The sequence below is a fragment of the Lichenostomus cassidix genome, chromosome Z, assembly GCF_008360975.1.
Source record: "Lichenostomus cassidix isolate B80296 chromosome Z, HeHo_3.0, whole genome shotgun sequence".
Taxonomy (NCBI): domain Eukaryota; kingdom Metazoa; phylum Chordata; class Aves; order Passeriformes; family Meliphagidae; genus Lichenostomus; species Lichenostomus cassidix.
This window is the reverse complement of record NC_139511.1, coordinates 54683411-54697797: the sequence shown is the minus strand read 5'-3', so window position 1 is coordinate 54697797 and position 14387 is coordinate 54683411. Positions and strand designations below refer to the sequence as shown.

Below are 14387 nucleotides of genomic sequence, written 5' to 3'. Positions count from 1 at the left end.
AAATTTATTTTTTGCAATCTAGTATGCAAAAACAGAGCCTTTTTCTGGCTCCATATATGAATGTAAGAGAATGTGACAGTAAATTACTTACATCAAATTATTCAATAATTCAATAATTACTAGGACTTTTAGGTTTCTCTGTAAGGAATTTTCCAAAAGTGTCCACTGGTATTCAACATTTATTTATATTCCTGAAATATATATCACAGTGTCTTTTTTTCAGATTAATCTGACAAGTTCTACTAACTTACAGATCAGAAAAGAAAAACCAAAGTCCTTTTCTTTATGTTTCCACTGTGCACTAAGCTGCATAATCTTGTTGTCATGTGAAATTAGCAGCAAAGATCCCTGTGCAAAACAAACCCTGACATGTACTGTACATGAGCTGAAGTAAGACAGCTACCTAATTACAGAAAAAAACCAGGTCATATATCCTCGGCTACTACACATAGCTAAGACATTCAGGTAATTCCTCCTTCACAAGGTTGCTTTCTTGACAGGTGTTACACAGCCAGAATTTGTTACTTTCTTATATAACATAAGAGTTTTTGTCTTTAATACCTTTAAGTGTTAATCAAGTTAGTAATATAAAATAGTAATATTAAATGCAACTTAAAGGAGAGCTTCAGGCAGAGGGTTACCCACCAGAGAGCCAAACATGAGAAAATACCAGTGTATTATTCAACAACTAGGTTAGCCCTTCATTTTCCAGCCTTAACAAACTGTTCCGTGAAACTGCATGATAAAGGATTTCAACCTACATAATGATTCACTACCTGGAAATACACTTACAAAGAAGGCAAACCAATAACAAAATACTATCAAAGGCAACTACCATTTTCTTTATACACCCCAAATAGGGATTTCCCTTTCTCCTGTGTGTTTAATTGGTTTCCTCAGTGCTACCTCAAATTGCAATGCACAAGTCAAATGCTGGTACAAAGCGAGCAGTCAGTACATTTCCTAAGCTAAGGTAGAGCAGCTAACATTGTTCCAAAATCACTGAAGAAAAATGCTGATACCACATTTGATAAAAGTGACAGTGCTCGACCTCTTCCAGAACTTTGTAATGCTGTCATCCTTTGTTGAAGATAAAAGCTGGAGCAAAGCACAATACAGAATATTAACATGTCAATTCTCTCAGCTTCAGACAATAAAACATTTTGTTTTAAGGCTTGAGCTTTTTGGGTTGTTTTTACATTGTGAATTATAGTTTATCTTGGTTGTGTCATCTTTTTCAAGTGTGGTTTTATGACCAGCCACTAAGGCTGAGCTGCTAAGCCCAGCTTTTTCTGATGATGTGTTGTTATGGAGCGGCTGTTCACGAGACAGGCAAATGGATTTAGTCCTAAGAGAAAATAGTTAATTGGCTTCATTGCATGTCAAGTAGATGGTAAAATAGATCAAATCATATTTCACTAAAATTTACTTAAAAATAAGCAAACAGGTAATTCATCTAGTTACTTTAAAAAAATCTGCTTGCTGACTAGCTTCCAAAATTCCTTCAAGTCTTCCAAAGTCAAGTGACTTTTATACTGTGACATATGGATAAATTACTCCCATTTTAGTATGTATCTTAGCAGTTAAGCTAGCCAATTGGCTTCTATTTGTGAGTGTTAATAATTATAGAATAATCACAGATTATTATGTTTTCTGTGATAATAATCACAGACCGAGCATGTTTTCTAAGTTCATTATACCCTCCCACAGTCCTCTTGTTTCTTGATTTCTTTATTTTCAGGAAAATAAGCAGCCCAAGACAGAAATAACAAGTTGTTTTACTTTTTCTTTGAATTTGTGAGAGGGACTGGACATAGTAGTCATTGAATAATTCTCATAAAATTGGTAAATATATTTCTTATTTAATTAATGAGTGAAATTTTTAGTTATGGATAATATCCAATGTAAAATGTGTATGCATGCATTTAATGTGGCTTTATGGATTTTGCCATTAATTTTTAAACTTACTCATTTTCTTCTCAAACAATCTGCTTGTTTGTTGAGATATGCAAACTAATTTCGTGTCTTGTATTTTAATTGGTAAAAAATTAATTATTTAGCTATAAAACAGCAAGAGGTAACTGTCTTTAGACTTTTTATTTGTTTATTTGCTTGGCATTCTGAATGTCATTGTTAACAGGTGGAGATGTGCTATATTTTTTCTTAAAATTCAAACTAATGGTAGGAATGTGCAAAAGCTTCACTTATAAATAATTCTCACTGAAATCTGACAAGCTGTATATGAATGGGAAAAGATCTTATATTTATTTCCTATCCATAGTAAAACTGTCAAATCTTTTTGTCAAGTAAAAATAATTGTAATTCTGATGGAATGCAATTTGCAGTATTTCACAGAGGAAAAACTTCAAATTACAAGTTGCCTCCACTCTGTCCTAAAGGCCTGAGAGATGTTAATTTTAGGAATTGACCATAAATGATCCAAAGAAATGCTAAATTCAAGTGTGGATTTTATGTATTGACGTTAATAACCTTTGTATGTATTGTAGTTAATAACCTTTAATTCTGGGTTTATTTTGTTTACATATCTCTGTTGAAAAACTTAGAATGGATACAAAAAAAATCAAACTTATAATCTTGAAAATAGTATGGGAAGTTAGAGCAGTATGAAATAAAGATTTTTAAGAATTGCCATTGTTACAGGAACTTCTATGAATTGTTTTGGTTGGGTTTTTTTATTCTTTCAATTTGGTATATTTCTGGTTAATTTTTGTAATTTTCTTCCCAGATGCATGTAGAATTATAAAGTTTTAAGAGAGGGGAGACTATTCTTAGATATAAATGCCAATAGTGCTGATACCAGACAGCAATAAGCATTGTTTGCCTGGTGGTTTTTCCTGTAGGACTGAAGTTCTTACAAGATTTTTTTTTTACATATGAAATGTATGTCAGTTAGTGGCACTTCCACATTTTGGATTTCTGCATAGTTTTGTCTGTTGTATGTTGTTCTTTTCATGTTAAATGCCTCATAAAAGTCACAAAACAGACATCTAGCTGTAATAGTGGTTCCTAACCACTCTGCCTTATAGAAAGGACTGTCGCTTATTGAATCAAGTCTTGTGTCCCATAAGAAATGCTTCAGAACATGGTTTCTTCAGATTTTCACAGTAACTAGTTGCTTATCTAGGCTCTTTTAGACAGCATTCTTTGGCACCTTTAAAAGTAATTACTGTATGTTCCTCACTAAATTGCATTGAGGCTGATTTGTTCATGTGCATAAAGCACCTGTATCATATCCAGAGTGAGTTCTATAAATCACATACTATGCTTGCACAAATTACTGCTTAAACACGATTTACCTCTCTGAGACTGTCATAGAATTCAACACTTAAACCAAAAGCCCAGCAAAAGTCCTATAATTGGTAATAAAGACATGATACTGAATGTAAAAATGGTTTCAGAAAATGATTATGTCCACCTTATATATATTTTACATCCAGGTTTTCTGAGGCCCAACTGCTAGCAGAAAGTAAGACTTGGATCTTGGGGATGGAAAAGGAGATATATTTAGGCTATCATGTAAGTTTAGTCACACATAGATATAAGGCACTGTCAGCCAGTGAAAGCCCAAGGGTGAAATCAGAAGGGCAAGAGCAGAGAAATATGCAGAGAGAGCAGAGACAAAGTGAGAGGAAGGTAAGAGCATGATAGTGAGGGAGGTTTGGAAAGACAATTTTGCTGTGGAAAAGGCATTGAAAAGTGAGAGTAGAAGTTTTAACATAGGAAAGCTGAAGGTTCTGGTGTGCATCCTGGAGCAAGAAGAGTTTGGAATTGGATATGTCTCTCTCTAGAAAAAAGACTTCTGAGACAATGGGTTTGTGGAACTGAAATACTGATGCAAGAGGGTGGGGAGGTTCAAGCTTTTCATGCAGAAGGAGTGGATCTCTGGATCTGAGAAGGTTGGTGGTTGCATTGAGTCACCTTGGTTTGGGGAAGGAACTGGATACTTTGGGAACTTGAGTTTCAGTGGAGAGTTTGAGACTGAGTTAGAGTTTGGAGCGTGAGATCAAGAGTCAGTTGGACATGCCTCCAGTCATTCACACAGGATAAGTGCTGCTCCCTTATAAACCTCTGTGGCAATATGTGATTTTTGTTTCTTGGAAATACAAATCTCACAGCTCATCTTAACTAGCAAATCTTGCAATTTAGCTATTATGTTAGCATAACCAAAATAAAATGCCTCGTGATGTGCGTATGGGAGAAAGCTGGCATTTGTGCAAGAAGTTTGGGATAATACCTCATTTGTGAAAGCAGCGTTAAAAACACCTGTGTCCTTGAAAAATTATAGAATACTTGGACATTCTGTTCTTTTCCTCCATGCTGTCATGAAGTTTGCGAGTGACAACAAATTGGTAGACTCAGTGGTAGGTCTGCTATTCAGAGGGAACAGGAGGCTAGAGAAGTGCAGGTGCTTCAAAAGACAAAGACCCTTTTGCCAGGCACCTAACAGGAAACACAGACCCAAGTAGAAGATGGAAAATACAGTGTAAAAGAGAATGTAGCAAGCTAAATTGAGTCCTTGTCAGAATGCCAGAGCAGTCTGTGTAGTTCAGAACATTCAAATGTGATTTGGGAAAGTGAGACATATATAGCTGGAAAAGTTTATAGTGATATTAAATTACTCACTTCACTGATGATAGTAAATGTGAACTTGACAGCTAACAGTTCTCTTGATCAGTGACCTCGAGGAGGCGACAGAATACATTTTCTACAGAATACATCAGGTCTGCAGAGAACACCAAAGCCAAGCACATATGGATAGATTCAGCAGAGGGCTGCCATTTAGAGATACCTAGACAAAATGCAGAAATGTGCTGAAAGCACTTGGTGAAATTCAACAAGGACAAATCCTGAGACCTGCACCTGGGAAGGAAGAGCCCCTGGCAATGACACAGGTTGGGTACTGACAGCCTGGGGACAGATCTCTGGAAAGAACCTGGGCATCCTGATGGAGAGCAAGCTGCACGTGGGCTGGAACTGTGCCCTGGCAGTGAAGAAGGCCAGCAGCATCCCGGGCTTTGCGAACAGAAGTATGGTGTATGAAAACCTGTAGATGAAGCTTTTGTCCCCTACTACTCAGCACACCACATCTGAAACACTGCAGTTTTGCCCTCCTCCCCTGTACAGGAAAAACAGCAGTAGGTTGGAGCAGGTTTAGCAGAGGGACAATGGGATGCTCAGACAACCTGACCTGAAATGAGAGGCTAAGTGAACTGGTTCCTTCAGCCTGGGGAAGGGTAGGTTTTGGGGAGGATCTGTAGTCAACCTTATACCTATATTGAGACCACCAGGAGGACAGACCAGCTGTTCACAGGGTTGCATGGCAAGAGGATGAGCATTAAGCAATATGAAAAGTTCAGATTGCAAGTAAGGAAAACACCTTCACTGTGAGGACAGTCAGGTGGTGGAGCAGGTGCCCACAGAAGCTATCCATTTCCATAATGCATAAATATTCACTGTAATGGGCTGTAAATTATCTATTGCCATTTAAAAAAAGATGTTTGGATAATACTGTGATTAATTTTCTGAAAACATTTCATGCACAGCCATAGTCAAAAGGTAATCTGGACTTATTAAAATCATAACAAAATGGAAAATATTATGTCATTTTCTAGATTTGTGGTGATCGCACATCTCCAGTTTTGCATATAATTTTAGATTACATCATCTCAGACAAAGATAAAGCAGGGTGAAGCATAATGTGGAAAGGATGATCTGAAGTATAGAAGCTTTTCCATACAAAGGAAATTAAAAAGTTCTTTTGTTTGGAAAACAAATTAGAGAAGACAGATACAAGAAGTCTGTAAAATTATGAATGGCATAAAGATGTTTTAGGAAAGATTATTCACTGTCTCTCAGAGGCATTTTTGCATTAGCAATATCAGCCATAACAGAGCACAAAAATTGATGCTACAGGGTCAGATGTCCACATTTGCCTGTGGACCAACTTACTTGCAATCCCAAGGTCTCAATGCCCATTAGTGGTTGAAGCATATTACTGGAACACTTCAGAGCTCTTAGAGCTCATCTTCTGTCTCTAGTTTTACCTGAAAGGAAAACAATTTATTTGCTCCAAAACTGCTCCACCAAGGGACACAAAGTGCATTAAATGGAGTCAGTTTGAAATCAGGTTCAAAAGCATGCAGAGACACATGTAATGCCATTTTTACACATTGCTCTGAAAAGAGCTTCCAAAGATCTAGCATACTAAGACGCCAGTTGCTGCTAGGGCACATAAGGGAAGGTCTCGGTCTGTACTTACATTTTTTCTCACAGTTTTTCAATAGCTGTCTTATCTGCTGCAGAGTGTAATGAGAAAGAAGAGACTGCCAAAATGATGCACCTTGGTATATCTGATTACCTCAGAAAACTTGTTCATATATAATTTAATTTTACATGAGCACTTATAATGTAAATGGTTACTGTAGCTTGCATATTATTCATTTGGGGGCATTTTTAGAGTAAAATTTTCTACCTGATATCTTCTATGCTCAAGTTTAAAAAAATTAGGTCAATTTATAAAATTGGGAATTTTTTTTTTTTTGGTTGGTTGGGGGTTTTTTTGGTTTTTTTTTTGTTTTGTTTTGTTTTTTTGTTTTGTTGTTGTTGGGTTTGGTTTGGTTTGGTTTGGTTTTGGCTTTTTTGTGTTTTGCTAGTGCCTCAACAGAAGGTTGCAAAATCTGGCAGGGACACATGCAACAGATATGCCTACTGATGCTGTAGTGAAAATCCTTTTTGGTTTGCACGCTTTGGTGCATATGATAGTGTGATTTGCACACAACATTGTTTTTGTTATCTAGTAACAGGTTCCCACTAACAGTCTGCCAGACTCTGCTGGCTCTATGCATGCATATTCATGTGATTTGAGGAGAAGTTCTTGTTCAGAGTATAGCAACACAGGCATGTGCAAGGAAGTTAAATAAAATACATTTTTTCACAAATACATGCCCGTGCATAAATTATTTGGGGACTGTTTTATTTGGGGACTGAAATCCTGTATGATAGGATTTCTTTCTTAAGCAGGAGAAAATACATTAGTAGGGATTTGATGCTCCCTCAGGTCTTCTATTTCATAATTCAAACCCTTACTCCATTTTGCTGTTCAGTTTTTTAGGAACTCTGCAGCTCTCAGTTTTTATCTGCAGATAGCTAAGAGATGTGGTGTATTTTCACTCTAGCTGGAGATACAGATATCTGAAGGTATTTTTCTTGTCAGAATTTATCACAGAGTGCATCAGAAAAATTGCACATTACATGAAAACAGAGTGAAAATCCAGAGTACAACCGTCCTTTATCAGAATGGGACAGATTTTCTGCCTCTGCACCACAGCTCCCAGGATTTTTTTTGTGTCACAACCTACTGTTTGACACAGCTGCACAGATACTTCTCTAACCTCATGTCTTGACATAGAGAAGAGCTATGCTCCTATAGTACTTTTCTTAGTACACAGAGAAGTCTGGGAACAATGAAGAGGACAGACCTTTTGGACACGACACCCAGGCCATCTTGGAGTCACAGGATTTTTGCTTCCACTTGACTCTGTTTTCATCTGCCTATATATTTTTAAGGTGTTATCACCATACAAACATGATTTAAAAATTAAATTTTAGCCTGGAATGCATTATATTAAACATAATGCACATAATATTAAAGCAAGCAGAATTTATTTAAAAGACTGTTTTGAAAAAGAATCTCAGATTCTAGAAATAGGAATTCAAATGTGTTTCGGCTGTTGAACTAACTATGTATGTACAAATCTGGATATGTTTTGATTACTGAAGAATTCAGATGAGTAGACTTAGAGAATCCAGCTTAATTAATTACAGAAGAGATTGATTACAGTATGTGGAGCCTTTCACTTCTAGATCACTGAGTCAAATGCAGTGGAAGCAGGCACCAAAAGAGAGGTGTTAATAGGTCTGGATAACATAAGCAGATAGCATTACTTTACTATAGTAGAGAATTCCAAATCCAACAAACATATTATTTTCTAGACATGGAACACAGAGTTACTTTTTAAATCTTACAAAATCAATTCCACAGATAGCTTCTTGTCCGACAAAGTGATGAAACTTAGCAGTGAGGTGTGAGATTTCCTGCTTCTATTTGTCTTTTCAATAACTGGGGGAAGGAGTGTTAACTTTTTTTTCATAGTCAATCTGGTTGCTTTTAAAAAGATTTTTATCTCCTAGTCTGTTTTTCAGCAGGTTTTCAAAGGCGCACAAATACTGTAACAAGAAGGCATTTCCCACATGCTGCTCACAGGATGGACTTTATGGACTTCGAGGATGATAGCCGTGGATGGCGATTTGATATGGACATGGTGATAATCTACATTTATTCAGTCAACTGGGTAATAGGATTTATTGTTTTCTGTTTTCTTTGTTATTTCTTTTTCCCTCTTTAGGCTGTAGAAATAACAGTTCAGGAAAATGACAGTCATGTGAACCACAGTAATGTGACTAGAAAAATACTGAAAAAGGTAAATGTTTGATATTGCATTTTTGTCATTCAATTGTAATAGACTGCATCAAGCATGCTGTGAAGCTATTTGATCCTTCTGCTATGTGTGACAAAGTACTTGAGTTTTGTTACAAATATAATGTGAAATCCACATCATACTTCATTCAGTGGGCGTTTTGCCTTGATTTTGATGGGAAAAGAATTTACCACTAATTTATAAAATTATTACTCTGTAGAAGTACTCCCAGTTTTTAGGGGAGGTCTATGCACTACAACAGAATGTCATCCATAGAGTCATTTTGGCATTCGACTCTGTGTCGATGCACTTCACTCACTCATTGGTGCTTCAATTCCTCATACATAAAAACAATAAAGTTGCTTCCCATTTTTACTCTGATCTTTTGGGAGCAGGAGCAGTGCTGCACCATGCATTATATAGACATTCATCAGAGCTATTTCAATGCTGTAATCCAAATCCCGCAAAATTTTGACAACTGATAGACCTGTCACTATTCCACTGTGGATATTTTGAGGCTATTAACCAAAAAGAAAAATCATACTGCAGTGTGCTGACAGTTCATATTTTCAGTAAAAGGAATCAAAGCAAATCAACTAGCAACTACAAGTTCTGCACAATAAGAGGACCATTTTTGTGTGTATTCCCAGCATGGCACTGTACCTTTTTTACCCATCCAGATGAGTGTGTTTGGATCCAGCAAGACAGCTAATGGAGGGCAAGCAGCAGGCCTGCTGGCTATGATGCTGTGAGACACTGACCCAAATAAATACTGTAGATAGAAGCATTCTCTAGTGTAAGAAATCAATCTCATTATTAAATTGCTATAATAATTGAGAATACTCTTAAGAGTGGGCTCTCCAGGACTTTTTGTCTCATGGGAGAGTACATAAGAGGGCATAGTATTTATTTGCACCTTTCATGTGAAACAATTCTAAAGCACTTTATAGTTATTCTATAAAAACAGATTGATGAATTGCAATACCAAACTGCAGCCAGTTCAACAATCATTCCAGACTTCTGCTTTACACAGTATTTTCAAGTGAAAGAGCATCTATTAAATTATAGAAAAATATACTAGAAACTAATATGGGAATCAGGTGCTGAAGAATGGCACAAGGTAGTTCATGGTCTTACTTTTCAGGAAAGTACAAGGAAGTTTTTATTTCTAATGGCATGACCCTTCAAAGTACACTGTACTTTCAACTAGAAGAGCGTGTAAGTGTAGGTATATTGTCCCTCTGGTATCAAAACTTGTGTAGGAGACCTGTGGTTTTTCAGTAGGTGGTGTACTCCCCTGTTCTAGCAGAGAACAAGGAGAAATGTGTTGTGGAAGGTGCCATCTGCCAAATGTGATGGAATGAAATCAGGGTTTTATTAAGCATGAGCTTATATTCCTTTACTGGAGCAGCTCCAGCATGGTCAGCCTCTTACAGTGTGTGAAGGGATCAGGACTAGAAACTTTCGCTTAATCTGAAAACCAGCAATAAACCAGCTACTAATATTTACTTTTCTTACAGGCTGCCTAAAACTGTCTTTTCGAGAATGTATGAGTAGAATTAGAATTTACAAGTCTAAACTACACTGATTAGACTAAATAATCTTTGCCATCTATTTTTAATATGTGCAAATCTAATGAGATGTAATAATTGAAATTCACCCTCACCACATAGTTGTGACAAAAATGCATTTTTGTAGTAACTATCCACTTAGTTACTTTGTCTCAACCTAAAGGTGACTGGCTCTGTTGTTAATGGCATTAGGCATAATGTTTTAAAAGTTTAAAGGCTGTAATAAAGCATTTGGTGAAAGTCTTTTAAAAGCACGGGAGTGCAAGTCATAGGCTCATGTTTTGCTACATGCGGATGTGTGGGTGTGTATGCTAAAATATTATCAGTACCTTTAAACATTTCTCTCATATATGCCAGGACTGGGACTATAATGGCAATTTTTGTTTGCCTCTCTAAACTTAAGAAATTACTGCTCATGTGTCAGCAAAGAGAGGGACCAATTCACCTGTTAAACCAAAATTGCTTCTACCTTTTGATCTCATAAAAAACCTGAAATAAAAAAATGTCAAGAAAAATTACTTTTTTTTAGCTGACATAGTCTAAAATTCCAGTAACAATGCAATTTAAAAAAATTTAACCAAGATGTCTGATAAAGCAATATGCTTCAGTAAATATTCCAAAATATATTGAGACATAAGAAATGTAATATAGATGCTATCTGGTTATATAAGAGAAAGTTACATCATTTTTAATAACATGTTACCATGGTTTTATTTGAAAAAGACAAAAAAGAAGAGTAAAAATCTAATCTAATATTGGCCTCTTTTGTACATTTTTGACAAGAACCGATGACTGAGAGTGGCTACATTTTTCTAAAGTTAGAAGATCTCACAATTTTGTAGAGAATTTTTAATTGTTTAACTCTACTTTTTTTCAAGGCCTAAATAATAAACTGTTTCTTGAGCTATATTGTTTTACTTTATTGTTTTACTTCATATGGGTTGTTATTAATTCCAGAAGAAGGTTGTTTTTAAATTATTAAAAAGGTATGTAATGAAGACTACTCCAGCTCTAGACACCTCCTCCATAGGAAAATACCTAAAAGGTATAGAGTGGCGATGCACTTTCTTTTTGTTCTGTATTGGGGTTTTTTGAGATAAATAATTTTGTAAAAATGCAGTAACAATTCAAAGGCTCAGATTTGGTTTTCTTTGAAGTCTGCTGAAAAATGCTGTTGATATGTCTTGGACCAAAAGCAGGTCCTTTATAGGCGATTTTCTGGTTAAATTGATCCTGATCAGCAAGCTTGTATTTCTTACCTACCGTAGTATTAAAATGTTTGCCAAAAAAAATTGAGTTGTTTTTAATATTTTGCAGTAATTTCACTAGATTTTGCTTGGGGGAATTGATTTTTTTCCCAGTCATTGTCTTGTTTGATATCTTTTTTGCTTCTGCTTAGGGTGCAGCTAAGGTTTGCTGAATTTTTCACTACTCTGATTAACTCTTTTCATACTAGCAGCCTTTTGTTGTTTCAGTGCTTTTCCAGGCAGCAAGAAGCTTTTGTCAGAAATCATCTGGGGGTATGGTCTGGATCTTAACACATTCCAATAAAGACAATACTCAGTACTGGTGCTGATAGTCAAGACCATTTCGCTGTGGAAGACAGCAGAAATACAGGACAAGAGTTAAGTTTCACTTTCAGGAAGGCAAAGGAGCTTGGTCCATACTCAGAAGTGTATGATTTTTTTTCCTATCAGTGGGTATGTTTGTAGCTCCCTTACCTTTCAAAGGTCCAGTCATCTTGCTTCTCTCATGAGACAATTTTTTTTAAAAATCCCAAGCAGTAGCTGCTCAGGGAGTAGCTACTGTGAAGCACAATGGATTCTTTCATGGCTCTGAGTCTGCCTACATAAGCTCAGTGTCAGGGTTTAATTAATCCATGTGAGACGGGTATGATGTAACACCAATGTGATGCAGAAAATTGTCCCACTTTATTCTTCAGCAGTGCTTCTTTTAAAGCTTTTTACCTTCCGTACATGTGACACGGAACTTCTACATATGGTTTGTACACGAGCCATGCGATTATATAATTGGTTATAGGTGATACAAAGTTAAGCATGCACTATATGACTGGTGTATGCAGATTACTGATTTGGGCAATATTTCCTGTGTTCTTTGGCCAGCAAGGAATTCCCTACTTTTGGGCAATATTTCCTGTTTTCTTTGGCCAACAAGTCATCTTCTACTTTTGGGCAAGATCCAGTTTTCTCTGGCCAGCTGCTTGCTTTCTTGCAGCATCAGCAAAATACTTCCTCTTATCTATCTTCAAAGACTTTCATAGGTCTGTTAAGACAGACCAGCTCTTAAGACAGACTAGACCCTGACAGCTCAGATCCAAGTTAAGCTTTTTCCAGTATTCTACATACACACCTCATGTTTTTATCACATGTCAACAACAGCCTCAGTTACTGATACTGAGATGGAAAAGAATGAAGAACCAGAGTTTTGGTTTGTTTTGTCATTTGAGGCAAAATTATTGCTGATAACATGAATGTCTGGGAGTAAGAGTAGCTATTGTAGCTGTCATCTGACAAGTAACTGTCAGATGGTATGAAGTGTTGCTTTTGTGGATGTGTTTTCAGCATCTTTTGTTCTTTGCTATCCTGACAACATCATAACTATGAAATGCACACTCCCCTCTGGGGAATTCCAGGTCTCAGATGAACAGAAAAGAAAGGTAGGACATCAAGAGTATCTGCTAGTGTTGAGCCCAACCAGGCAGGTGAGGAAGGAGGAAATACATGCTGTGGATTGCTCTGGATCTGGAGCAAGACACCCAGCTCTCCTTAGAGATGCCTTTTATTTAGCTTTTTATTTAGTGTAAGGACTTAAAGATCATTGTTGCCTGTCTCAAACACAGTTACCACAGAAAGACTTTTGCATGACATAAACCCCTACCACCAAGAAGCCCAGGGTAAAAAAGGACCACAAGTACACCACTGGATCCATGGTGCTCTATCTCTCTCTCTATCTCTCTCTCTACCTCTCTCTCTCTATCCCCCTCCCTCATTTTATTATGAAATAAAATCCTTACTATTGACTTTGGCATATGATCTCCTTTGCACCTTAGTTCAGGCAAAGCCTTCTCTGAACAACAGGATCTTAACAAACACTGAGCTGGGTTTAAAACTGGTTGAACAGCCAAGCTCAGAGTGTCTTGATTCATGTCACAAAGTCTACCTGGAGGCCAGTAGCTAGTGGTGCATCCCAGAGGAAAAAACTGGGACCTATCCTGATCATCATCTTCATTAATGATCTGAATTTTGGGGCAGAGTGTGCCCTCAGCAGGCTGCAGAGGACAAAGCTGGAAGAAGTGGCTAATACACCAGAGGGTTGTGCTGCTGTCCAGTGGAACTTTGTCTGTCTGGAGAAATGGACTGAAAGGAACATCATGCATGTTCAACAAGTACAACTCTTGCATCTGGGAACAGCCCCATGCCCCGATACATGCAGGAGGTCACCCAGCTGGAAAGTGGCTCTACAGAAAAGCACCTGGGGGTCCTGGTAGACTTCAAATTGAGTATGAGCCAGTGGTGCATCCTTATGTCAAGAAGGCTAATGGTGTCCCCAGATGCATTAGGCAGAGTGTGACCAGCACATCACAGGAGGTGATCCTGCCACTCTGCTCAGCACTTTGAGGCCACATCTGGGGTGCTGTGTCCACTTCTGGGCTGCCCTGTACAACAGAGATACAGAGCTGTTGGTAAGGGTCCAGCAAAGGACTACTAAGATGATTAGGGAATGAAGTCTCTCTCATATGAGTAATTCTGTGAAGTCATCACATGAGGCTTGACTGGTTGAGGACTAGAATAAATTGATCCTTCAATAATGGGTAAATAAAACAGAAATGTCTGCGGAGAACATCATGTTTTCCCTTAAAAGCAAAAGGCAGTACAATGCTGGAAGAACTTGACCAACAGTTATGTCCATTTCTGTTACTTTCTGTACATATCTGTAATTGAGTCTAGAACAATTACTTACAATTTTCTTTTCTCTTATTGTTATCTTGAGTCAATACAACCAGTCTCTCTTTGGGAACCAGCTCAAACTTCAAGGGGTTTTCTTCCTACTTACTGAAATCTGTGGTTATTGCAGTTCTCTGCAGTACTCAAGAGAGTACCAAGGAAAGAATCACAGAAATTTAGCTGTGTTATTTCGGTATGAGTCATTTTACTGTCAGAAATATATACACAGAATTTATATCTAAACATTTTAATATTATTTAAGTGTTAAAGTCTGAAATCTAATTTTTTACAGGTAAAGGTTTGAATTCAAATTTTAAACAGTACCTCCTAATTTTGGCTGCCTCAGTTTGTCA

The 14387-nt window shown here is 37.1% G+C and overlaps 1 protein-coding gene across 4 annotated transcripts in view; it reads left to right on the top strand.

Moving 5' to 3' along the window:
- Window positions 1-10978, top strand: part of RNF180 (ring finger protein 180) — a 73332-nt gene extending 62354 nt beyond the window's left edge. For 3 of the 4 annotated variants that reach the window (XM_085042192.1, XM_085042188.1, XM_085042189.1), the window contains one exon: window positions 8224-10978. In XM_085042192.1, the coding sequence (XP_084898318.1) occupies window positions 8224-8426 (203 nt within the window). In that variant the 3' untranslated portion in view covers window positions 8427-10978. The remainder of the gene's footprint in view (window positions 1-8223) is intronic. The other variant, XM_085042191.1, reaches the window with a different exon arrangement.
- The last annotated feature ends 3409 nt before the right edge of the window (window positions 10979-14387 follow it).